The sequence below is a fragment of the Mobula hypostoma genome, chromosome 29 (genome assembly GCF_963921235.1).
Source record: "Mobula hypostoma chromosome 29, sMobHyp1.1, whole genome shotgun sequence".
Lineage (NCBI taxonomy): Eukaryota > Metazoa > Chordata > Chondrichthyes > Myliobatiformes > Myliobatidae > Mobula > Mobula hypostoma.
The window spans coordinates 29,831,351-29,858,025 of record NC_086125.1 but is presented as its reverse complement, the minus strand read 5'-3'; the positions used below and the strand labels follow the sequence as shown (position 1 = coordinate 29,858,025).

General features: G+C 42.2%; 2 protein-coding genes across 3 annotated transcripts in view; one reads left to right on the top strand and one right to left on the bottom strand.

The window, feature by feature from the left end:
* The first annotated feature begins 2 nt into the window (after positions 1-2).
* trir (telomerase RNA component interacting RNase) lies at positions 3-10,462 on the top strand. Of its 2 annotated transcripts, XM_063035833.1 has the most exons (3): positions 3-295; positions 7,459-7,536; positions 8,739-10,462. In XM_063035833.1, exons 1-3 carry the CDS (start codon positions 11-13, stop codon positions 8,844-8,846), a joined length of 471 nt encoding a protein of 156 aa, XP_062891903.1. In that variant the 5' UTR covers positions 3-10; the 3' UTR covers positions 8,847-10,462. The 2 variants fall into 2 exon arrangements, with proteins under 2 accessions (XP_062891903.1, XP_062891904.1); XM_063035834.1 differs by lacking the exons at positions 7,459-7,536; positions 8,739-10,462 and adding an exon at positions 7,254-7,437.
* A 143-nt stretch (positions 10,463-10,605) lies between these two features.
* The window catches only part of LOC134339381 (RING finger protein 11-like), a 28,330-nt gene continuing 12,260 nt past the window's right edge, over positions 10,606-26,675 (bottom strand). Inside the window, exon 3 of the mRNA XM_063035832.1 lies at positions 10,606-23,414. Within this exon, the coding sequence (XP_062891902.1) occupies positions 23,243-23,414 (172 nt within the window). The 3' untranslated portion in view covers positions 10,606-23,242. The remainder of the gene's footprint in view (positions 23,415-26,675) is intronic.

Genomic DNA, 26,675 nt, shown 5'->3' with positions numbered 1-26,675 from the left:
GGTAGCCAAGATGGCGGAGCGGAGACGGGGCCGCGAAGCTTCTGGAAGTGCGGGGCGGCGGGAAGCTGGTGGTAGCCCGGGTGGAGGGTCGGCAGCAGCAGCCTCGGGCAGCCCAGCCCGCACCCCCGGCGTTAATGCCTTCGCCAACGACGGCAGCTTCATGGAGCTCTTCAAGAAGATGGAGGAGGAGAAGCAGAGGCGGGAAGCGAGCGGCACTGACGCGGAGAACGGCGGCAAGCGCGGCCCCGAGGCTGGGAGCGACGGCCATTCCAGCAGGAAACCCACGCTGAATATTGTAAGAGCGAGAGATTTGGCTCTGATTTGCCTCGGTAATGAGTGGGGCTGGGGTGAAGATGCCAGTGATAACCGTGCCCACAGGTTGACCTCCCTGGTGTTGGAGTCACAGAGGAGACACCGCCTGCCTTTACAGAAAAACCTGGAAAACTTACCCCTACCACCTCTCCTCCCACCGCACACAGACACACACTGTTGGTCGTCAAATGTGTAAATCCAAAGCCGGTCCCCTCTCACTAAAGCGAGTCGCTGTCAAAATGGTGATGTATAAGTGAACCAAGGTGTTGGAATTAGCCACAATTGTCAGGAACTGACATACAGAGGAGCAACAACCTGCTGGAGGAACTCCACAAAGGCGCTGCATCTGTGGTCTCTTGTGTCTTCATTTTGCTGGGGGAGCTCAGCATGCTGAGCAGCATAAGTGTCTCATTACTTTCTCCCCCCTCCCTGTCCGCCCAAATGATGCCTGATCTGCTGAGTTCCTCCAGCAGGCTGTTTATTGCTCCAGATTACAGCATCTGCAGTCTCTTGGGGTCAGTTATCGTGGAAAGCCATTTGAATATTTCCTAGTGAGTGAAGGATGGGCATTGTGTTAATTGTAGCTCCCAGCAGGAGCTGGGAAGTTATGTAATATGTGATCCAGACTGGCATTCAGTTCTGTGCTGCTGGAGATTTTGTTATATACATTCAAATAGATTTAGAAAAGATGAAAGTATATACAGTACTTCAACCAAAGTGGTGTGAATGGAGAATACTCGGACTTCACCTGCACAAACCAGAATGATCCCAGGACAAGTTGATTTATGTTTTTGAAGAATACTGCAGGTGTTAATCAAAATGCTGGAAATACTTGTATCAGACATTGTAGAGTGAAATATTATGTGTTAGATTAGTGATCTATTATCAGAACATTTTTAAATTTTCTATTAGTTATATTAATAGTATAATGTAAAAAAAAATAGTAAACCCCAGCTAAAGTGTTCTGTAGTTCCAAGTACTGGGATGGTAAAGGTAAGATATATCAATTAGGCAGAAGAGTTGTGCAGATTGTTTTCTTTTCAAGCCAAGGTTCAGGGGACATTTAATAGAAATGTTCAAAATTATGAAGGATATAGATAGAACAGTGAAGGAGACACAAAACTGCAGATGCTGGAATCTGAAACAAAAATTAAACAACTGGAGAACTCAATAGGTCAGACAGTATCTGTGGGGGCAAATGAATAGTCACTATTTTAAGTGGGGCTCCAGCAACAGGAGTGAGCATATTGAAGGAAAATAGCAAGAGTTATGGAAATGAGGGGTGGAACAGAGGCTGGAGAGTAGAGCCAGATGAGAAGCAGGTACTGGGCAGATGGAATTGGGTGGGGAGGAATGTTGAGTGCCAATCAATTTCAACTACCTCCCACCTGCAAACTTTTTCTAGATCTATCTGCACCTACCTGTCTCTCTTGCCTATAGTGTTTCCAGTGTTTTATGGTTTTATATAATTGTGAAGTTTGAAGAGCTATGGGAAGAAAGCTGGATGGGTGTTTCGAAGAGTTGACATATACATGATGGAATAAATGGTACTCGAGTGAAAAGGTTGTAAGTGATATAAAACTGACAATGAGGGGAGTATTTGGCATCTCTGGAGAGAGCACTAATCAATATTTCAGATCAGTAACCTTTTGTCAGATCAGACATTAATTTAGAAGTTGGTGACCTTATTAGGATAGTTGCAGTTTTGTGGTTTCTTAATATTTGCCCTTTAGGCAATGTTACTAAATCAAATTAGCTCACTTGTGGTTTGAGGGGGCTTGCTGTATGCAAATTGACTTCTGTGTCTTCTACTTTGCAATGGTTACTGCGTTTTCAAAAGAATTCTAAAGTGTTTTGAGATGTCCCAAAATGGAGAGCAACAGCTGTGGCACCCTGTGTACGGTCAGAAAATAGATAAGTAATGCATCAATCAGAGTTTCCTAATGGAAAGAATAGGCATAAGTACTTTTTATGAAAAAAGAACAAAGGAAAACCTTAAGAGTTTTGAGCTGGCTTGTATGTTTCTTTCCTATTCTTAAGTTTTAAACTGAGGTAATCCCTTGGAGTTTGAGGACTCTCTGCAGGAGTTTTTTTATTGCCCTGAATTGTTCATGTCTTGTCCATTGTTTTACAGCTGCTATATTTTTAGAAAAACAAATGCCTTGAAACCCTTACTCTTTAACCCAAATACTTGACAGATATTTGTAGAAATGGTTTTGAGGAGATCATTTGAGTTGTTTGGGGAATAAATTGAAGAATTTGATTTGTTTTCTAAATTTCACTCTCTTGATAGCCTAGACCTAATTATACCCAGTTATCCTGAATTTTGTCACCAGAGAAACTAGTTTTCTGACTATCAAGTTTGATATACAGTGGATTCTAGTTAATTAGGACACATAAGGGCTGGTATGTTTTGGCCTAATTAAGTGGCTGCTCCAATTAGCATAAGTCTTATGGAAATAGTTAAAAAGGTATTTAAAAAAAAGACAAACTATCGTTGAACTGAGTAACAAATAATGTATTTAAATGAAAAGCAGAACACTAATAATATTACTGCAGTACTATATAAAACTATTAGTTCCTTATAGTTATCGACGGAGGAATTAATTCAGTGCATGCTGCTGTGTTTTAATTGACTATAAATGAACAAAATCAGCGTAGACATGTAATGTAGATAATGGATTGCCTTTAATTTATACAATCCTTTCGAAGATTGCATCCTCCAAATCCACTTTTTCATTGTAACATTCAGGATGATTGCTGATATCCTCAAATTCTTCGTGGTTCTTGCTGAAGCGGTGAAATTGTTTCATTTTCGGTCCTGGTTGTTTCTGGCATCTCTAAACCTGAATGCTTAAAAATGCAGTGAGCAAAACAGTTATGAATTATCTTGCTGCTTAGTTCTCACCAACTATTAGTAACAAAAATCACTGCTTTTTGAACACACACATGCAACTGAAACTATTTAAAACCTGTTCGCTCTAAGCATGGTGTAGTGTCTAATGGCCACGCAAGTGCGTGCTACTGACATGAGTTAGAAACTGATCGGCAACAGTCTCCTGCCCCAATTGTTGCATAGTGTCCAAATGAATGAAGGGAATCCCAGCTATTTTCTCAATTTTTGTTCTTTAAAAGTTAATCCCCCAGTCAACCATTGGGCCAATTAACTGGAATCCACTGTATGTGATTTTTAAAGGCCTTAACTAGATTACTCATTAGATTTCTAACGTTAAGGGAATAGAGTTCAACTTTATACAACCTCTCTACACAAGCCCAGTGTCATTCTGCTGAATCTTCAATACTCTCTAAATGCCTTTACCTCTTGTCTCCAGTGTGATGCCTGAAGCTGAGTGTAGTTTTTCAGAAGGTGTCAGTCAAAACTTTGTACAAATGAATCCTAACACTTAAATTTGAGTTTCAGTGCTGTTGAAGGTCTTCATCCCCTTGGTTAACTTGTTGCACTTATCTGTACCATCCTTTATATTAATTTGCATGTAGTAATTTATGTACATGATTAGCTGAATCCCCCATCACTGATTTGCATTTGAGAAATATTGTAAGACTCTGTGAGGAGGCTGTCGCTCACTATGGGAAGTATAACTTCTGCATAGTGTTAAATTTTGCCTTGAAGGGCCTGCCTTTCTGATGTACATAATGTGTGAGCATTTGTATGTTAATTACTGGAAAAGAACTAGCAAGTACTGTGTGTGGTGGCTCTGACACTTTGAGTGAAATGGTTGTCAGGTTGGAACCTAGAAATATGGCCTCAAAACTGATCATAGACATGGAGTATCTCACTTACAAACCTGAATTTTTAGTTTCTACTATGACTATTTGGTATCTTTTACAGTTTAGATAGTACATTCATAGATGTAGACATTGTCTAGGTGCAGGGGATAAGTTTGATTGGCCATTTGGTTACTCACTTAATCGGTTTGGTACAACACTGGACTAAAGGGCCTGTGCTGTACTGTTGTATCACTCTGCCAAAAATATCATTTTTGTATTAAGTGTATTGTTATAACTAATATCCCATGGTATAAATAGAAGTAAGCAACACCTCCAAATTTACCTCTGCTGTAGAAAAGTGATAGTTTTAGGTGTTTGAGGATGTTGGTGTTTAGGTGTGATCTTTCTTTTCAGAGCATTTAGTCAACTGGTTGTTGGTCTAATGTTATTTCATTAAAAATATAAACTTTGGGCAAATTATTCTTCCCAGTGGTTACTTTGAATGGAACAGAGTCCGGGCTGCTGCTGATGCAGTATATCTCCAGGAGTTCCTGCTTCAGTTAAGCCTTTGGTTGATTCTTCACAGACTAAGCGACTTTTTGGGTTGTCTGTATATAATTATCTTCAGTTTGAATAACCATACCATTTTTGGGTCTTTTTACATTGCATGCTGTTTCAAGGCTGTGTGGCCTCTACGTGCTGTCCCAGTTAGTAAAGCCTACCCTAGAAGCCAAATCACCTATCCAGGAACATAAACATTCCAGACTGGGAGATTAATATTGATCTAGATCAGAACAATGGAAATAGAGTATTCTAAGTGGGCAGTCCCATAAAACTTTGCTTTACAGCTTCAAAAGAATTGTGCTCTGATATGAATGTTGAAGTTTTTCAGCTGTTGGGTTAAGTAAGCCAAGTGATGTGATTTAGCATCATATGCCACTGCCTAGAACACACCAGAACAATAACAAATCATTGTCCAGATTAGTGTCAAAATTTCATTTAATGATTAGACTTCTGAGAATATTTTAGGCTAAAATTAAATTGTTCAACAATTTGGATGGGGCACAAATATCCATTGTTTACATTGACTAAAAAGTAAAGTCATGTATTTATCAAAAGCTACAGTTATCACGTATGGTTTGCATACTGTTTTAAATACCTGTATTATGGTTACCCTTTGAGGGTGTTGGTTTCAGTAGTAGCTATTAATTATCTTTAATACAAATGTAGTGCAGCTGGGTGATTTGCTCTTCGAACATTGAACAATGGTATGAATGCAGCCCGGTTAGAGTCCCATGTTCAAATGTATTCATTTTACAGTACACAGATTTCATGAGTATTAATGGGGCATGAAAAAGTTGTGGGAAAAGAACATTTATTGTATGTAATATTGAACCAATAACAATGTTGTATTTTGTCTATAAGTGTGCTGCTCACTTAATCTTTATCAGTTACTCACACTACAAGTTGGCCGGCTGGTGGTGCAATGGTATCAGCACTGGACTCTGGAGCGAAGGTTCCCGAGTTCGAATCCAAGCCGGGCCGCTCCCCGAGCACGCTTTCCATCCGTGCTGGGTTGAGCGTCGAGCTAGCCACTCGGTCTCGTTTTTAAAAAAAAAAGGGTCGAGTCAGGAACGTTCATATCGTGACCCGGTTAATCTGAAAGGAGACCAATCCTGACACCACGTGCCAGACAAGAATGGCTGACTGTCTGGTGCGACACGCTTAATAAAAAAAAAACACAAGTTTAGCATAACTTCATTTTTTTTCTGCTAGATGGGGAGTAAAAAGCCAGTTAAAGTGATCATCACAAAAGCTAATTGAAACTATGAAAAATATTTGAAAATGACCCTTCATATTGATTTATAGCATTTGTTGCCTCTAACAGAAGTTTAGCAAAAAACCTTAACAAACATCTAGCTGTGTTCAATTGAATCTACTTGGCAGTGATTTTAAATAATTGGTCATTTTGGATGCTGGCCCGTTAGTTCCGGAAATTTAAAAGCTATGGGGGGTTGGGGGGTTGCCTTGAACAGAATTGAAACTCCTGTGTTTTCCTTTGTTTTCTGTGGCCTGTATTTTGAGCCCATGATTGGTCAGTACGAGGATGTGATCATACCAGCCACTGGTATTGTGGTTGATTAGCTAATCAATTTTCCAGTTGTTCTGCTTGTTTATGTTCATGTGTAGATTTTCACATCTCTCTGGCTTAAAGTATTTTTTTTAACCAGAACTTCTAAAACCACTCCTTGGAAGGAAGTGTGGAAAACAAATGATAAATCCTTCGAAACATTCTGATTGTATTTTTAATAAGCAGAATAAATACTGAGAACACCTACAAGTACCAATATTAGCACTGGGTAAGCAGTCACTTGATTGTTCCATAGGATAAACTTGTTCAATTTATACACTCTTTGCAGGTTTGCTATTCTATTTATTTTATTTAGAGATACAGCATGGAATAAGTCCTTCAAGCCGTGCCTCCCAACAACTTGATTTAACCCTAGCCTAATTCACAATGACCAATTAACATTCTAACTATTATGCCTTTGGCTCATGGGAGGAAACGGAAATAGGAGCACCCGGAGAAATCCCACGCATTCCATGGGGAGGACATACAGGCTCCTTACAGATGACGTTGGAATTGTACTCCAAACTCTGCCCTGAGTTGTAATAATCTCTCGCTAACTACTATGTTACTGTAGACATTTAAAGAGCTGGCTAGAGAGTAAACTGGAGGCTGACGTCTTGAAATGTGCATATTCTCATTTCAGTTTTAATTGTGTTTTTAAATCAGGTGGTCATTCAGAAACTATAACAAGCTATAACAATAATTGCAAATCAAAGGAGTAGCAAAGACCAGAAAAAAGAAACATTCTCAAGGATTCATTTGTGCTGAAACAAGTTATTTGCTTTTTTAAGCTTTCTTAACTTGCAAACATGAAGTTGGGGTTAACATTTTAAGAAAGGGGGAGCAGGGGCCAAGCCATTTGATTGAAGCATTGCTTATTTAACAGGCTAGTTCCACAAATCTGCTTTAACTTTTGCAAGAAAGATCGAATTCAATTTATAACTTTTAAGGAGAACTTACAAACATTGATGGAATTACAAATATTCATGTTACATGTCTGGCTGATTTACCATTGAACATTTAAAGAGCTGTTGGTGGTCTTTAAAATGGTAACACCTGCACTGTTACTTTTGCTTTATAGGGGAGTGTAAAGAATGGCCTACCTCCGCTCACAGTAACTTGTATACTGTATGTTAGAAGTGCGTTGAGACGTTGTCGTGGGAGATGCATTCTGTGTGGAATGAGGTCTAATTTCAGGAGCCCTGTTTAATTACATTGTGGGCAGCATTGACATTGCAGCTTCAAGCGCTCGTGTAATGGTTGCAGTCTTCTGTCCCTTACACCAGGTGGGAAAGCGGCGAGGTGGGGCAAAGCTAGCCCTCAAGACGGGAATGGTAGCCAAGAAACACAAGGCTGATGAGGAGGTAAGAATCTGAAGCTTTTAGAGAGTAATTGTGCTTGTGACAAACTATCTACTGACTTAAATTATTTTACTTCATAGAAAGATGCAGTGCAGGGGCCAGTCTGCTCATTGTGCCTGTACCAGCTTTTTAATGGTTCTACAAACTTTTATGCTCTGTCACAGTGGCCCGCAGCAGGATTTCCTTCAAATATTTAACCAATTTTCTTTTAAAATTCTAACAGCTTATAAGGCAGAACAGTCCTGTTTGCAGTAACTGTTTATATATACTTAGGGGGAAAAAATGCTTCATATCACCCCTGGTGACAAAGTAATTTTGGGTAATCAATAGGAAGTTCAGAGGGAAAATGGGAATTTTCCATTGTGGTGAGGGAGGTGGGGATCTGTCTGAAAGGCTGGTGGAGGGAGCAGCTACTGTATTTCTGAAGTATTTGAAGATTCACTCAAAGTGTCCTCTTGTGTACAGAGCTAGGACTGGGTGCTGGGTAATGGGAATACACTGGAGAATTATTTTAGCTTACAAGGACAAAATGGTGCAAATGGCATTATTTTGCTATATATTTGTGATTCTAGAGATTTGCTAATCAGCTGAAATCTTCCTACCTTTTAACCTCTGGAACCGATTAATTTACAATTTTGACTACCTCTGTCAAATCTCTTGGCCTGTGCTGTGGGGAAAAACAAGTCTCCATGTAAAAGTCTTCCTATTAACATTCCCTTTGACATTTAAATTTATCTGGGAAGTCTTAACTTCCTAAAATGTAGTGCTCAGATTAAAGCTTTTGTTCATTTATGATTAAAATCTTAATTTTAAAAACCAAAGGAATTGCTGTGCTTTTGAACTGGTACAGGCTGTGGATTTTTGCCTGTTTTTGTTACTTGAGTTTGCAGCCATCTCAGGGCATAGACACTTCAACTGCTCTGGGTATACTCAGTAGGCACAAGAATGCCCTCCTGAATGAGGTATTGAAACCACGACTTGTGGAACCCTGACTGCAAAAATCAGTGCCTCAATAAAAGAGTGAAAAGAAGAATTGTTTTTAAATTGCCAATATTTTTCTGTTGAAGTTGGTACAAGGTTTGGATGTTGAATTCTTGTCTGTTATGCTCAAAGGTTATCCCTTCACCTGCCTCCATGCTGTTTGGTATCTAGCTTTGTGCAACATCGATGTTCAGTCTGCCTGTTTCTTTCCCTTCCCTTCCCAGGCTGAGGCACGTGGAGGAGATGCGTGGGCAAAATACATGGCAGAGGTGAAGAAGTACAAAGCACATCAGTGCAGTGATGACGACAAAACCCGGCCTCTTGTTAAATAGCCTCATCTGCAAGCCCACGCAGACAAGAACTGTATTATATTTTACACCGTTCAGATCAAGTCCTCAACCCATTGCCCTGACTGTACAGACAGTATGAGATTTTTGATGGCCTGAAATATGTATTTATTTGAATTTGTGGTTTGACAACAACACCTGCAAAACATCGAATGCATCGTTTAATTTTTATCATTATAATCCAATTTCAGTGATTATTAGTGTACAGCCCCTGTTGTAGCTATCCACATACTGGTTTCTCCATAGAACATGGTTTTCAGATACTTTTAATCTTTATTTTTTATAATATGCACGATTATAGCGCCAATTGTCAGTAAACAGAAAGCTCCATGCATATTTGATCTTCTGTGCCTGCAGTTATTAGCTATAGAACTGTAGACAATTTTTGAAATGTGTATATAATATTTCATACTTTGACCTCCCCTTGGCAAGTGTATTTACCAGGTTGGTGTCAGCAAATATTGGGACTATCTGGCTTGTTCTTGGTCTGGTTCTATGTTTTGTGCATTTCTTTGAAGAGCCTAGTGCCTGAGTGTTGCTGCTATATCTGTTTTCTTTTGGCCCCCAAGGGTAAGAGGCAATAGTAGGACGTGTTTCTTGTTTACGCTATTAGATCTACAGGAGACAGTGACCAAACTGGGTCTTGACTGGACTTCACGCCTTTTTATCCTGGGGGTGAGGTCTATCCAGTGAAGAAAGCTGAGGATGTGATTGCCAGTGTTCCAGTGGATCAGGCACAGCCATGAGTGAGTGACCCAGCATGGTTGGGGGGAGTAGTGTAAACACAGGAATTAGAGCAGGGTTAGCAAAGGTTCCTCAAGGTCACAAAACTACCTCAGATGTAACTAGTGGAACATTTTCACATAACCTCACTGAGTTTTCACCCGGGTGGTGGTCACCTTCCACAACTGCAAGTAGAAGACTTAGTTTTGCTTGATTGAATTTCCTTACCCATAAATACCCACTAAGCCTGTTACATTGTGGTGTTCAATGTCCCTGCCTGCTAAACCTGGAGTGCTCTGTGAGACTTCACTCAAAAATAATACCAAATGGTGAGTGGGGGGGGAGTGACTTCAGGGAATGGGTTTGGTGATTACATTATAGATGGAGTGTCAGGGAGAGAGAAGCAGTTTTCCTTTGCTTTTGGCTCATAGTGGAGATCAGGAAGAAACAACCGATCTTGCAATTGTATCAGTGTCTTGTAAGTTCCAAAGCTGCAAGCTATATGGTTAAATGCAGAGTGGGCAGTTGATATTTTTGATAGATGTTTGGTTGTAAACAACACAAGATTTCCTGAAATATGTGTGAGGGGTGGGAAGGAAAGCAGCCAGAATATTACAAGAGGTCTTCAGTTAAAACAATCAGTGTGAAGATTGTTTCTACTCCTCTGAATTTGATTTCCTACCACTCAATCTTTCTGGATTTGTATCCTTGTTTCACAATTTCTCTTTCATGCGTTAAATGTAAAGCATGTCCAGAAACAGTGTAGTTTCCCAGTCTTACCGCGCCTGGGGCATGTCATCTCCTCTCAGTAACAGAACAGCGTAGTGACTGATTCATCTTCCAGGTGCTTGCTTTGGTATTAAAAATGTGTACTGCGCCACACCGGGTACATCATTCATTCTGATCTCTGATCTCTCATTATGGCCCATGAAGGTGGAGAGTGTTCCTCAGAGCTCTTGACCACAGGAGCAGCAGCCTGTTGATTGTGTGTGGCTCTTTACTGTAATTGACACTTGCAGGACCTGCTGTGGACATGATATCCTGGAGTCTTTATATTTCTTACAGTGTACAGAAAAGCGACCATGGGGAACATGAGGACATTAGCATAATTTTCTTTCCAAAGTCATTTAATGAGTATTAATTCTAAGCTTCAATTCAAAATATTAAGAAGAAATCACTGTCAAAAGTGTCAACGATGAACAATGGGCTCATTATGTCATCAATTCTGGTTCTCTGTGCTAGTTGCCCTGTTCCCAGAGTCAGGATGGGAAATGATTACCACTGCATTGGGGTCACTTTGGTTGCCAGATGGCCTATGGCTTACTATTCTGTGTGTAACTGACAGGTGAGTTAAGGGCAGTGAGGGAAAGCCATTGTCTACCATGGATAGACCTTGAACATCAGTTTTGGTATTTGCCTCTGAGATGCCTTTTGATTTTAGCTCCATGCCTGCTTACAGAGATGAGGAGGCGTGGCTTTCTGCCAGCGATCAAGAGGCAAAGAGTGGGAATAAAGGGGGCCTTTTCTGATTAGCTGCCCGTGACTAGGTTGGAGTTAGGGCTGCTTCTTTTCATGTCATATATCAATGAATTGGATGTTGAAATTGATGGCTTTGTGGCCAACTATGTGGATAATATGAAGATGGGTGGAGAGTTGAGAAGGCAGGGAATCTGCAGAGGGACCGAGATGTGTTGGGAGAATGGGCAAAGAAGTAGCGGATTGAACATGGTGTGTGATCATGCACTTTGGTAGAAGGAATAAAAGTGTAGACTATCATTCTAAATGGGGATAAGTGCAAGGGGACTTGGGAGTCCTTGTGCAAGATTCCCTGAAGGTTAACTTGCAGGTTAAGTTGGTGGTAAGGAAGGCAAATGCAATGTTAGCATTAATTTCGAGAGGACTAGTATATAAAAACAAGGATGTAATGCTGAGGCTTTATAAGGCATTATTCAATCTGCACTTACAGCATTATGAGCAGCTTTGGGCTGCTTAAGATGTGCTGGCATTGTAGAGAATCTATCTGTTCAAGAAATAATTAGTCAGTATCCAGGTGGTGATCGCAGCACGGAGCAACAGCAAAGGGTTGACGTACAAGGAGCATTTAGCTCTGGGCCTGTACTGGTTGGAGTTCAGATTAACTGGAGAGGAATCTCATTAAATCTATCAAATTTGGAAGTTGGATGGTGAGAGGATGAATATATGTAAAGCGGAAAGAACATCAAAGGTTATGAGGACACGGCAGGAGAATGTGGTTGAGAGGGAAATAAATCAGCCTTGGGGTATGCAGACACGTGCACTGACATAGATACTGACAAGATTGTGCATACAAATACACGCACACAGTCATTGACATACTGACACAGTAACACTAGCAGTGTTTTGCATTTATAATTGGGTGAACTCCACCGTGGTGTCATAATACTGCTGTCTCAGCTTTGGAGTGAGACTGGGTGTGGGGGGAGCTGTTTTTGGACACATTTTGACACAGTGGAATACCATTAATCTAATGAATTATTATTAATATCTTGGGACAGGAGGTCTCTTTAAAAATTCCCCAGCTGTCTGGGTATAATTATTTGCCAGGTAACTATTGCTTCTGCCCTTTCTCGGTTAATGTTGGGCACAGTGGTCTTATTTTACCTGACAAACATCTATAAAATGATTATTTAACAGTGGTTGTCGGCCAAGGACCTCACACTGGAGCATTCTAACACCTCTACCATCTCTTATGCTGGGATGCGGCCGCCGCCTGCAGTCTCCAATTACCTGGATTTGCTGTGACTCTGTGAAATTACTCAGTTTGGATTGCAGTCAGGACTGTAACACTGAAACTCTACAGTTAAACATGTAAATGTAACATGTACTGTATATCATTTGTAAAGTATAGTCATTACTTTGTGTTTCCCGTACCCCAGGGAAGATCATCATGGATGGTGGTATTTGCAGAATTGAAACATATTAAAGAGCATAAGACATAGCAGAATTATGCCATTCAGCCCACCAAGTCTCCCTCAACCCCATGGGTTTTCTCCCTGTTTATAAAATAGTCTGTCTTTATTCCTTCTACCAAAGTGCATGGCTGTACATTATATTCCATATACACGATATTCTGTCTGCTAATTTACCCATTCTCCCAATCTAAGTCCTGCTGACTCCCTGCTTCCTCAACACTACTTGCCCCTCCACTTATCTTGTATCATCAGCAAACTTGGCCACAAAGCCATCAATTCTGTCATCCAAATCATTGACATATAATGTGAGAAGAAGCAGTCATGACGCTGACTCCTGTGAAACATTGGTAGTCATCAGCAGCCAACTAGAAAAGCTCCCTTTATTCCTAGTCTTTGCCTCCTGCCTGTCAGCCAATTGTCTTATCTATGCTAATATCTTTACTGTAAGATATGGGCTCTTACCTTGCTGAGCAGCCTCGTGTGACACCTATCAAAGGCCACCTGAAAATTCAAGTAAGTAACATCCTCTGACTCTCCTTTGTCTATCCTGCATGTTATTTCCTCAAAGAGTTCCATAAGTTTTGTTAGGCAAGATTTCTCTTTAAGGAAATCATGCTGATTTTGACTTATTTTATCCAAGTACCCTGAAAACTCATCCTTAGTAATGGACTCCAACATTTTCCCAACCACTGAAATCAGACAAACTAGCCTATAATTTCCTTTCTTCTGCCTCAAAGAGTAGAGTGACATTTGCAATTTTCCAGTCCTCCAAAACCATTCAGAATCTAGTAATTCTTGAAAGATCATTACTAATGTCTCCATGATCTCTTTAGCTCTTCTTACCTCTCATCTGGTCCATCGATATATCTACCTTCATACCTTTCAGCTTCCCAGGCACGTTCTTAGTAATAGCAACAACACTCACTTCTGCCCCCGACACTTGAATTTCTGGCATACTGCTAGAAGTCCATAGTGAAGACTGACACAAATACTTGTTTCTGTGCCATTTCTACCTCTCCGGTGTCATTTTCCAGCAGTCCAATATCAATATATATTTGAAAAAATGTTTGGTATCCCCTTTTTATATTACTGGCTAACTTCCCTTCATTTTCTATCTTTCTCTTGTTTGGCTTTGTTGGTTGCCTTCTGTTGCTTTATTTCCCTATACTCTTAACTTCTAATTTTTACTATATTGTATGCCCGCTCTTTTGACTTCCCTCGTCAGTCATGGTTGCTTCATCCTCCTTTTAGAATACTTCATCTTTGGGATGTTTCTATCTTGTGTTTTCTGAATAGTCTCCAGAAACTCCCACCATTGTGGTTCTGCTGTCATCGCTGCTTGTGTCTCCTTGTAATCAACTCTGTCTAGCTCCCCTCATGTCTCTGTAATTCCTTTACTCTATTGTAATACTGGTACATCTGACTTTCATCATCTTCTCAAGCTGCTGGGTGAATTCTATCATATCATGACCACTGTCTCCCAAGGAGATCTTGATCGGTTAGGGGGATTGGCTAAGGAATGGTAGTTCAACTTGGATAAGTATGAGGTGACTTATTTTGGACATCAAACCCGGGTAAGATTTACACAGTGAATGAAAAAGCACTGACATGTACTCCTGGGCTCCTTTGATCCACCAGTTCACAGGTCACTGTAAGTGGCTGCACAAATACACAGGACGTTTTTTTAGCATTCTGGCCGCCTTCAGTCAGGCATCGAGTTCAGGAATAGGACATTATGTTGCAGTTGCAAGTTGTTGGTGTACACTATTGGTCACCATTATAGGAAAGGCGTGTTTGAGCTGGTGAAATTGCAGAAGATGTATATGAAGATGGTTCTAGAGGACCTGAATTTTAGGGAGCATAGTACAACTAGTATCCTGAGCTGCATATATTTCAATGCAAGAAGTATTGTAGGAAAGGCAGATGAGCTCGGGGCATGGATCAACACCTGGATTTATGATGTTCTAGCCATTAGTGAGACTTGTTTGCAGGAGGGGCAGAACTGGCTGCTCAATATTCTGGGGTTCAGTTTTAGATCTGCCAGTGGGAGGAATTAGGAGGGGAAGACTGGAGAATATGACTAGTGAGGAGTTATGGGTGGAACTGAGAAATAAGAAAGGTATGACCACGTTGATGGAGCTATATTGCAGATCACCCACCAGTCAGAGGGAATTAGAGGATAAATTTGTAAAGAGCAGACTGGTGCAAGAAACATTAGTTTGTTATAGTAAGTGGTTTAAACTTTCCAGATATTGAAGGGAATCCAGTACTGTACTATGAAAGGACTAGACAGGATAGAGTTTGTTAAATATGTTAAGCAAAGCTTCCTTCATTAGTACATAGAAGACCCAACGAGAGCATATGCTAATGAGGCAGGGCGGGTGAGATTCTAAATTGGAGAAAGGCCAGTTTTGATGGTATCAGAAGATCTAGCAAGTGTGGATTGGGTCAGGCTGTTTTCTGGCAAAGGTATATTTGAAAAGAGGAGGGCTTCAAATTGAGTACAAATCTTGTATGTGCCTGTCAGCTTATAAAGGTAAAGATAACAAATGTAGGGAGCCTTAGTTTTCAAGAGATATTGAGGCCCTGCTTAAGAGAAAAGGAGGTGCACAGCAGGTATAGGCAGGAGGGAACAAATGAGGTGCTTATGGGGGACAAGAAATGCGAGAACACTTAAGAAAGAAATCAGGAGGACTAAAAGTCATGAGGTTGTCCTAGCAGAGAAGGTGAAATAGAATCATAAGGGATTTATACAGATGTGTTGAGAGCAAAAGGATTGCAAGGGATAAAGTTGGTCCTCTGGAAGATCGTAATGGTAATCTATGCATGGAGCCAAGAGATCTTAATTTTTTTTACATCCATTTGCTCAGGAAATGGACACAGTCTAGAAGTGAGGTAAAGCGAGGTCATGGACTCTAAATGGATCAGAGGAGGGGATGTTTGCTGTCTTGAGGCAAATTAGGGTGGATAAATCATCCAGTATAGTGTTACCAGCTAATGCTGTTCTGTGGTTTAAGAAAGGCACTGAAAAATAAACCAGGAAATTATTGTTAGGTGTTCTAAAGGTTTGGATATACAAGTATTTGTATAGTCACCATGGCTTTGTGCGTGATGGGTCATCTCTAACCAATCTTAGAGTCCTACCTAGTGGTTTTAGCCCGAAATGTTGACTATTTTTTTTCCCCACAGATGCTGCCTGGCCGGCTGAGTTCCTCTAGCATTTTGTGTGTGTGTGTTGCTTGTTTAGTCTTTTGAGGAAGTTACTAGGAAAGTGGATGAAGGCAAGGCAGTGAATGTTGTCTATATGGACTTTAGTAAGCATTTGACAAGGTTCCATATGGGAGGCTGGTTGAAGGTTCAGTCACTTGGCATTCAGGATGAGGAATTAATTGGATAAGACATTGGCTTTGTGGGAGAAGCCAGACAGTGGTAGTAGAGGGTTCCTCTCTAACTGGAGGCCTGTGACTAGCTATGTGCTTCAGGGACTGGTGCTGGGTCCTTTGTTTATCATCTATATCAATGATCTGGATGATAATGTGGTTAACTGGATCAGCAACTTTGCAGATGACAAAGATTTTTTTTGTTGGGGGTGTAGTGGACAGTGAGTAAGGCTATCATGGCTTACAGAGGGATGTGCATCAGCTGGAAAAAAAATAGCAGACGGAATTTAATGCAGACAAGTGCAAAGTGTTGCACTTTAGCAGCACCAACCAAGGTAGGTCTTGCACAGTGAACAGTAGGTTACTGAGGAGTATGATAGAACAAAGAGACCTGGGAATACAGGTACACTATTCATTATGTTACGTACCCCGTAACTGGGTTGCCAAACCAGCAGAAATGGATCACTCAGTTGGAGTCTGGATTACTAGAACTAAGAAAGGTTTATTAAAGAAACAAGCAACACAGTACTCTAATCAAAAGGATAATAAATGCAACAGTTCAGCACTAATAAACACACATGTACACAGAATTAAGATAACAGGATCAATCAAGCTCTATCGTTGTCTAGGGGTAAATGACCAGTTTCAAAGTGACGCAAAGTTCAGTTCAATTTAGTTCAGTTCAGTTCGCAGTAATCGCTGCCGTGGGAGATGGACAGTGGGGGGGGAAGGAGAGAGAGGGCAAAAACGAATGAATATTCAAACAGCGATGAATATTCATCGACATTCTTCGCAGTCTGCTTTCGGGTGAGCCCTTTGTGATGTCATCTGAGGTCACAGACCGTGACCCCCTCCGTTTCCAGATACGATCGTTTCTCTGCGGTGAACCTGGCACCCAGGCAAGGGTGGACACACACCAGGTTCCCGCCGATCGTGCCTTTCCACCCTGTGCATCTATGGCTTGATCCCGCGACCAGCTGTCCAAAACTCCCCACCGACTTGTGGGAAACGCACAGCTTCCAGGGTCCCATTACCTCGGGGTGTCGTGTGTGTCCTGCCTTAGCGAACCTGTCCCTTTTTATCCCCCTGCTGGGGTATCGCCTGTCCATCACTTCAAACAGTTCAGGGTTCAAAGGGGGAGCCGATCTTGACAGCTCTCCTTCCGTTAAACTCTCCCGTCCCTTCATTAACATCTCCAAATGCTGCTCCATTGTTTTCCTTATCTCTCTTTCTCCTGAAGACAGGTGGCAGACCAACTGCTGATCCCACTGGTGCCAGCACAGGACAGCTAACATCTTAATCTATGTGTGTTCTCATCACAATTGAAAGTAGAATGACAAGTAGATAGGGTCACAAAGAAAGCTTTTGGCACTCCATGTATTGAGTACAGAAGATGGGATGTTATGTTGGTGAGGCCTAATTTGGTGTATTGTGCGCAGTTGAGGTCACCTACCTACAGGAAAAATGTAAACAAGATTGAGAGTGCAGAGAAAATTATCAAGTATGTTGCCGGCTCTAGAGTACCTGAGTTAAGGAAAGATTGAATAAGTTAGGATTGTATTCTTTAGCATGTAAAAGATTGAGAGAAGATTTGATAGAGGTATACAAAATTGAGGGCTATAGTTAGGGCAAATGCAAGCAGCCTTTTCCCACCAAGCTTGGGTGGACTACAACCAGAGGTCATGGGTTAGGGGTATGAATATGGAGGGCTATGTCGACAGGAGTAGGCAGCTTAAATGGATTTGCCATTGACTAGATGGGCCAAAGGACCTGTTTCAGAGCTGTACTTTGAGAGGTCAGCCAGGCTATAACTTTCTTTCCTGGAGTGAAGGAGACTGAGCGGTGACCTCAATTTATAAAGTCATGAGGGGTATGGATATAATGGACAGTCAGTCCTTTCCCCAGGGTTGGTAAGTTCAAAACTAGACAAAAGACAAGATTTTTAAGAGAGGTCATTTCTTTCCTGGTCCTCTACCCTTAATGTAATAAGCTGCCAGAACAGTGGTTGAGTGGGATACAATTGCAACATTTAGGAGAAATTTGGGTGTGTACATGGAAGGGAAGGACTTGGAGGGTTAAGGGCTGAACACAGGCAACTGGTAGTGAAGATGCTGTGGACTAGATTGGTAGAAGTGCTTATTGTTTTGGAGCTTTTACTCTGATTACATTACTATTTAATTGGAGAGCATCTTTTTCTTGCTGACAAGGCTTTGTTCCACTTCAGTTCTTACACCCTCCTATTCCTTTACACTCTCATTTTGCTGCTCCTCTATAGGCCAATGGTTTGGGGACAGGCCTTTCTGTCCTTGCCTCCTGCACAGGTCAGCCAAACAAACATCTCCGAGGAGCAGCAACAGGCATCCAGACTGCCTCACCAATAAAACCATGGATACAAATCAGCCTGTAGGGTTCTTTATTTTTTAAAAATAGACATGTTTTACATCATTTATGTAGCCAGCAGCAACTGTAAACTATAAACTTGTAATGTATACACAAATCAAAGGACAGGCCTGGACTACACACTTGTGAAACATGTCTTACCCTGTTTGGGTTTTAAAGTGACTATGTTTGAGGCCTGAAGACTTTAAAATAGTGGTGGGGATCCTTGGTGCAGCAGATATGGAAGAACCACTGCTCAGAAGGATAATCTAAAGTCAAGTGTGCACCTGGAAATTGAGGTGCAGCCGATGAGAGTTGTGCAGATGAAAGATTTGCTTTGGCATGGCTGAAGGAACTGATAACACATCCTTGATATGGGAAGTTATGTGTAAATTAAACTGCCAATATAATGCAGTGACAATCTGCAGGAGTAAACACAGAAAGATTCCAGCACAGCACTATTTCAATGTTTTATATTTCTTGACTTGTACTTCCAACTGAACATTCAAGTTTATCTCTACATATCCACAATTACACTTCTAACTACAGGATACAAGCTTACATTGGCTAAGATTAGCATGCAAAATTTTCAAAAAGTGCAATTAATACTGATTTTCTTTATAGATTGTGTTGGCTATTTTTCTCTAGCAGTCAGTCAGATAGTGATGACCTTCTTAAGACTAGGCTCTCTATCAACATAGACTCAAATCTCACTGAGATTCCATTACCTGTTGGCAGAGAACCCTAGCCACACTGAAATAGGTCTCCTAACCCTGTCATTACAATTTTTTATATATAAAATGTATACGGTGAATAAAGTTGATCCTTGATTACTTTCATTATAAACTTCCCCATCCAATAAAGTAATGCTAAAATTACTTGCATTTTGTGTTCCTGCCTGGGCCATGTGCTTTCAATGTGCAGTCCTAGCACTGCCATTCCTCAAACAGTAGTCCATCTGATAGTGGAAGCTGTTTGTTAATGCCAAGTCTGCATGTAACAGTCCAAGATCTGTGATGTTATGGACCAAGTCTCCATAATGAGTAAGGGACACTGGCAGAAAACATAGTCCAGAGCCCAATTCAAAGTCACACTTTCCCTCATTACTTTTCATGTTTCCTTTCAAAATCCCTGTTTACAACATAATTGGACAGCCAGTTCTGTCATTCCTAAGAGCTTCTACACGTATTTTTGCAGTTTTTTGTTTCTGCATATGAATTCCTTTCCATCACAGAATGTGCAGGTTTACATTAAATCCACACCTGAATACAGTATATAAACTCACCAAAGCTTCATGTTCCATCAATGGGATCAACTCAGATCCATTTCAGGAACAGCACCAGGGCATCATAGATGCAAAAAGCAAGTCACCAAGACATGCTCTATGCAGCTGGGTGGAATCCCAGAGACATTTCAGTCTATAGGGTTCTGAGGCAGCATAAGGGCTAACAGGCACTTCTGAGGTTCCACCTGATGTTGTCAGGTAAAGGCAGCAGCTGGTATGGGAACGGAGACCAGGCATCACCAGATTGAGCAAGGGAGGTGGAAGTGAACTGGGAATAGACGCTAGACTGATGCCCTACACCTGTGGTCAAACAAGAGCCCCACAGTGAAACTCTGGGGTGAAACAACTGCAGTCACCAATTGGAACCAAACCCAGTCTAAATCATTTCCAAGAGGAAAACCATGACATCCCTGGTAAAACCAAAGTTCTTTACTACTGCAACTGGTTAACAACAAAGTGAAAAATAAAAAGCTCAACAACTGAGTGTCCTGGTGCAATGACACCATCTTATCTTAGATTATTTTAACTTCTTACATCAACACCTTACCTAGAAACAGGAGAATTTTATACAAATGCACATTTAACCTCCAGGTGTCACTTGTGGCCTAGTTCAGGGCACTGGGGGCATTAACTGAGAGGAGTGCTCAAGCTTGCTCAGAGAGACGCCAGCTGCAGGCCCTAGGATAGTCACTGTCAACTGATCTGAGACACACAGAACCTTCCAGAATTCTCCGTCAGTCTCCAGGAACTAAAACAGCTTCTTGGCAACTTTCACACCCCAGGTGAAAAAACATGAACATTTGAAAAACAAAGTCCTTCTTTGAACACTTTCAGTACGAAGTGTTGGATGTTGACCAGCAATGCACCCAAATTATTGGCCGCATGACAGCAGGGCTCGGAGAGAATAGGCAGGAGTCCAGGCCTGGAATGTATCCCTACAGAGCTGGCAGCTACCCACTGGGAAAAGCAGTAATAACAACCAGAATTGATTAACACTTCAGGATTCATAATCAAACCATGCCCAGTGAACCTTTGCTTTAAGGTACATGGCTGCCTATGACTCTGCCAGGTAGCAGGCTTCCCTCACAGGCCAGCTTAATACCTGATGGGAGAGAAAACATCCTTGCAGAGGCCAGCAAAGGGCAGCACACTCACAGCTGCCACTGACAGAATGGTGTAGCAGTCTATAAATATAGAAATAATTTACTTTAAAACCTTTACGTGATCTACTGAAACCATCTCCCTTACATGAGGGAGAACAGGAGAGGGGCATCTACCAACATCACTCAAGGGCAGTGAAAGAAGCTGGTTATTTGATGAATTAGTCTTCCTGCGCTTGTCACTTTCAGTACTAATATTCACATTTACTGCTAGTTAATGAGTACCAAGATTTAAAAAAAAAATCCTACATCAACTTGAGATCCCTGGAGCATACAAGCACCGTAAACTGGGCAAATCCCTCAGAGCTTGCAGGTAACTGTGGCGTTCCATGTGTCTGGAATGGGAGGTTTCTCCCAGGTCTCCAGTGTTAGAATCCAACTGCCAGAGACTTCCAAGCACGCCAATGCAACTCAGAGCCCTTTTCCCCCCACCGTGGTGGGAAGCACCCAGAGCCTGTTGGTCAGGATTAGGGGCAGATGCAACTGAAAAACACATTCCTACTCAGCACAGTCTGCAACGTGGTACAAGGCACAGCACAGCTTACATATTTGAATCTTTCCACTACGTTTCAAACAACCTGTCCCATCCTTGCAGTTAAGAGTTCTCAGCATTCAGGCAGGAAAGTCTAAGCTGGATCCCAACCCCTGTGGAACATAGGTAGGCTGCAGTAATGGGTTCTGAAGCCTTGGGCGAGAGGGCTACAATTAATTCACTGACTGGTGAGCAGCAGCTGGACACAGGAATGCCACGTGGCATCCAAACCCGGAAACAAGGCCACCCATGCAACACTGCTATGTTCAAAAGCAGCAACTTCTCCCACTCCAGCACTGTGGACAAGGCAAATGCATGCTTGACAACTCAGGTGTATGGACAGTTTGAGTTGCGCCTCTGTGTTTCCACCAAAATACCCCCAGGAAATTAGTCATCCCCTATGTGCTCTTCCATTGCACCTGGTTAAAGGTCAGGGACTTCCATGGGCCAGTGAAGTAACACCTGGAAGGAGGTCAATCCCTTGCTGGATAGAACACGGAGTGGACGAACCATTAGAAGATCTGGTGGTGACGTGTGTCCACAGTCTGGGTAGCAGAGCAGAATGAACACTGTACTTCTCAGTGTTAGCAATGCTTGCCTGGCAGAAGATGCAGGTTGGTTTACTAATGAATGGAGAGGATTCTGCAGAGTCAGCATTTGGTGAAACATTTCAGTGCTTTAAGGTACCGGTAATCCATGGTTCCAAAGCACAAGTTGTGTGCAGATCACTGCAGCCTGGCCAACAACAAGCCCGATGCTCAAAATCTCCTCTCCTCAGCTCGAGAGAGGGGGGGTAGGTAGAGAGAGGGAGGTGTAGGTAGAGAGAGGGAGGGGTAGGTAGAGCGAGGGAGGGGTAGGTAGAGAGAGGGTGTGTTTGTATGCATGTGCATGTGTTTGTGTTAGTTACATTGCATCAATACCTGCTTTCGCCAAGGCATACCTCTCAACATTGAGAGAGATCCACATATTTGAGTGCCGTAGTCACAGGATAGGCTGTGTGGCCAGGCCAGGTTGGTGAGGATGTTTAGTGAGGAGACATTCTCTCACGGACTGCGCTGAAAGGGCTCACACCGATTCCAAGCTCTACTCCAGGTGTATACAGAAACATTATCTGTGTACTGCAGTTCAGGGCTGGAATAGAGACAATGGAGATTCATGTGCTTCCCATTTGTCTGGAGGCTAGCTCCATCTCAGCAGCTGAAGCGCAGCCACACAGAGAAATGGCAATAACGCACCTTCCCTGTGCACATCGCCATAGACAGCACACCGCCATAGAAGCACACCGCCATAGACAGCACACCCTAGCCACATGTGACCATATCCGGAGTCTGACAAAGATACAATCAAGGTTCAGTGCCCCTCCATTCAAATGATTCTTCAACTCCACACTTTGAGTGGAATCATCCAGCTCCTCAGAGAGGGTTATTCAGGTGCCCCCTGTCTAAACTCAGCCCAAAGCTAATCACAACTGGGAGCAGCCTCCGAGGGAAGGACATCGTGGCAACTGCCCCCCACCCCCATGCCTGTGTGACAACAGGAAGAAAATTTCCTCTAAAAGACACAAAGCACAAGGTTGCGGCTTTGTCCCAGAGCATGCAAGGGCAATCAACATGAAGGCCATCAATACTGCATGTGCAAAGGAAAGCTAAAAAACCAAACGCCTTTGAGCTGTTCGAGCATAGCCTTCACTATGGTTTTAATCACCTCCCTTTTTGCTGGTCAGTATTAAGTAGAACATTTGGCCAAAATGCAGCATTGTCAACTAGGCAGATGCACTGTCTGGTATAAACAAAAGCAATGGTTGATTTTTGGCATGGGATGGGGAGGCGGGTGAGAGACAAGAGGAGAATTCTCTGCTCCAAGTGAGTTCAATGTTTCCCCCATTCTACTCCCTCCCCCCAGCCCTTTTTTTTTCCTCCTTTTCTTTTGGTGGCACAACATTCAAAGTGCAGTGAGGTTTAGCAAGTCAGGTCAGTTGGTCTTGTAGGAAGAGAGCAAGGCAGCATCCACAGGCTCCATACATGATGGGCAAGTGAAGGACCTCATGAGCCACTCATCGATGCATTCCACGTGGTAGATGTGCATACACGGCAGGAACCGGATCGGGTCGCCATACGCAAAGTCCATCATACAGATCACACACCTGGGAGGACAAACAGCACACCAAAATTATTTAACCAGCAGTTTGGCATGGACTAGATGGGCCAAAGGGCCTATTTCCATGCTATAATACTCTGTGACTTTAGCATATAAATGGAACAACAGAGAGCAGATGGCTGGTGTACACAAACAGGGAACAAACCAAATTATGTGCTTTATAAGCAGAGGCACAGGGTAGAAAGTTGGAAAACAGCGATTAGACCTTAGCTGGTGGGATGGAGTGTATAGCTCTGGGCACTGTGGGGAGGAGAATGAAGACTGAAGATCGACTACACCCCCCCCCCCCAATTGAGGAGAGTTCAATTATCCAGAGGGATCGCCCTCATTCTGCAGAAGAGAAAAACTCTTAAGAAAAGCCAAGAATAAATGTGGAGACCCTGTGCCCACCAGCAGGATGGTCGGCATCCCTAGAATACAAGGTTACGGTCATTAGTGAAACAGGGATTTACAGGCATTTGTACTTTGAGAATTAACCCACTGGGACCTGGAACAACAACAGCAGCAGAGATAGACCCCTGGGCCCCTTCCCTTATACCTCTCCTGTGTTTCCAAGTTATTTATATCTTCTTCGGTGCTTGGACTTTGCTGTAACGTTCTATGTTCTAACCCCAAGTTCAGAGGCTGAGCTCACTGGAGGCCTGCATGGGTCTGGATCAGGATAGGTACACGGAAGCCCCAACCAGACCAGGAAATGCTGTGCTCAGCTGGTTGGTTGCCTTCCCAAGCTTGGGAGGTATTTCTGTGGGCATCAGTTTTCTGTGTGCGTGAGTACCACAAACAGGCAATGACAACTACTCATTGCAGAGACAGCAAGTGACACTGCGAGGCGTGAATGTTCAGTGACTCAGGTCAGTTGTTGGACACAGTATAGTGTAAAAGCCTTAGGGTTGAGTCAGGTCACATCAGGGAATAGTTTAAAGCTGTTGAGGTTCAGTCTGGCCGAGGCTGGACCGGGTTTAGTTTTATATCTGACTACAGCCTGAAACATGTAGAGAAGCCAATTCAGAATTTATCATTCCAAATGCAAACAGCACAGAAACAGGTCATTCAGCCCATCTGATATACCTTAGAAAATATAACCATGTTCACTGATTTCATTTTATCCTCCCCACATTCTCATTAACTGCCCCCAGATTCTACCGCTCACCCACATACTAGGAGCCAATTAACCTACCAACCCACACAGAGTTTGGATGAGGGAGGAAACTAAAATATCCAGGATAAACCCACAAGGGAGAAAGAGCTCCACACTGAAGCAGCGGATGTGGGATTTGAAACCAGGTAAAAGTTCAAGTAAATTTATTATCAATGTTTATATTACCATATACCCCAAGATTATTTTTTTTTATTGCAGGCATTTACAGGAAAAATAACCTGCCACACAAGTTGATAGGGTTGATAAGAAAACATATGGTCTGTTAGTTGGGGAAATGAGTTCGAGTCGCAGGGAAATGCTGCAAATATAAACTCTGGTCAGACTTGGAATATTGTGTTCAATTCTGGTCATCTCATTACAGAAGGATGTGGGATCTTTAGAGAAGATTTACCAGGATTAGAGAGCATTTCTTACGAGCAACCTAGGGCTTTTCTCTTTGGAGCAGTGGAGGATGAGAGGTAACTTGATAGAGGTGTACAAGATGATAAAGAGGCATAATAAGAAGTACACAGCCGAAATCTTTTTCCCAGGATGGAAATGGCAAATACAAGGGAACATAATTTTTAAGGTGATAGGAGGAAAGTATTGGGGGCGGGGGAGAGAAGAGATATCAATGTTAAAAAGTTGGCATAACGAGATGGGCCTAAGGGCCTGTACTGTAATGTTCTATATTCTCTAAATACAATAGAATTTAACGAAAAACCATAAACAAAGACAACAACAACACAAAGACTGAGAAACAACTTTTATCAGGCACTGGAACTGAAGGGCAGCAACACTACCTGCTGCGTCAATGCACAGGAGACTGGATAAGCTATCCATGTCTGTAAGAATATCTTCTACCTACTACATCACAGCACCCTGGGAAGCTCCCTGCACACTCACACATGATGAAAACACTGCTACAAAACAGCAGTATTAATCAGTCATTCCCAACTGGTCTCCACAGCTGATGTATCACCAGTCCAGTCACCTGGGAGTTGCTGCTCAGTGCAGAGTTTGTATGCATGATCTCCATGTGACTACATGGGTTTCCTGCCACCACCCAGAGAGGTACTGATTGCTGGACTAATTGGCTAGTACACATTGCCCCTACTGAAGGTGGGTGTGGAAAACTAGGGGTGGGTGCATTAATGGGCATAAGAGAGAGAGAACAGGTGACAGGGAAATAAGTGATGGAAGGGTTAATTTGGAATTGCTCTGATGAGTGGGAATATCACTCTGAAGTGATTCCACAACCTATGGACACACTTTTAAGGACTCTACCACTCATGTTCTCAGTATTATTTACTTACTATTTATGTAAAATTGTTTGTAGGACCTGTATTTGCACAGTTTGTCTGTTTTTGCATAATGATTGCTTGTCAGTGTTTATGTATGGTTTCTCATAAATTCTATTGCATTTCTTCACTATACTGTGAATGCTTGAAAGTAAATGAATCTCAAGGTAGTATATCGTGACATATACATACCTGGATAATAAATTTACTTTGAACTTTGACAGCCTGAATGATCTCATGAGGGAGGATGAAGGGGAACCTGTCGACACAAGCAATCCTGACATGGAAACAAACCGTTCCTTCATTGTCAACGGACATTCCTCCTAACGGCCCAATGAGGCAGTATAAAGACAACAGTGATTCACCAGCTTCTCAAAAGGCAGCAAGAAATGTCTGCAGCCCAGAAACAAATTAAATTCAGGTAGCAGAGTGGTTAACACATTACAGTGCCAGCAGCTAAAGTTCAATTCCCACCATCATCTGTAAGGAACTTGTACATTCTCCCCCCGACTGCATGGTTTAATATCCTCCATCTACTTTTGTTTCCTCCATGGGTTAGTAGGTTACTTAGCCACAAAGGTGCGCTTAGACAGTGCAGGCCTGTTGGTCAGAAGGGCCTGTTATTTTTCTGTATCTGTAAATAAATATAAATATGGTAGGTCATGAGGGGTGAAAAGTGGAGAGGCTTGGTGACAGGTCATTAAGTATTAAATAAAAGTAACGCCCTGCCAGTGAACCAATCACAACCCAGTAATACCATGGTCAATGATAATTTGGTTAGTTAAAATTCCTGGAAACCACAGAACAA

Bases quoted from the DNA above. Each gene is read 5' to 3' on its own strand.
- trir (XM_063035833.1), top strand. From the start codon at position 11: ATGGCGGAGCGGAGACGGGGCCGCGAAGCTTCTGGAAGTGCGGGGCGG. The intron at 296-7,458 runs GTAAGAGCGAGA...CCCTTACACCAG, and splicing joins GGAAACCCACGCTGAATATT to GTGGGAAAGCGGCGAGGTGG. The intron at 7,537-8,738 runs GTAAGAATCTGA...TTCCCTTCCCAG, and splicing joins AACACAAGGCTGATGAGGAG to GCTGAGGCACGTGGAGGAGA.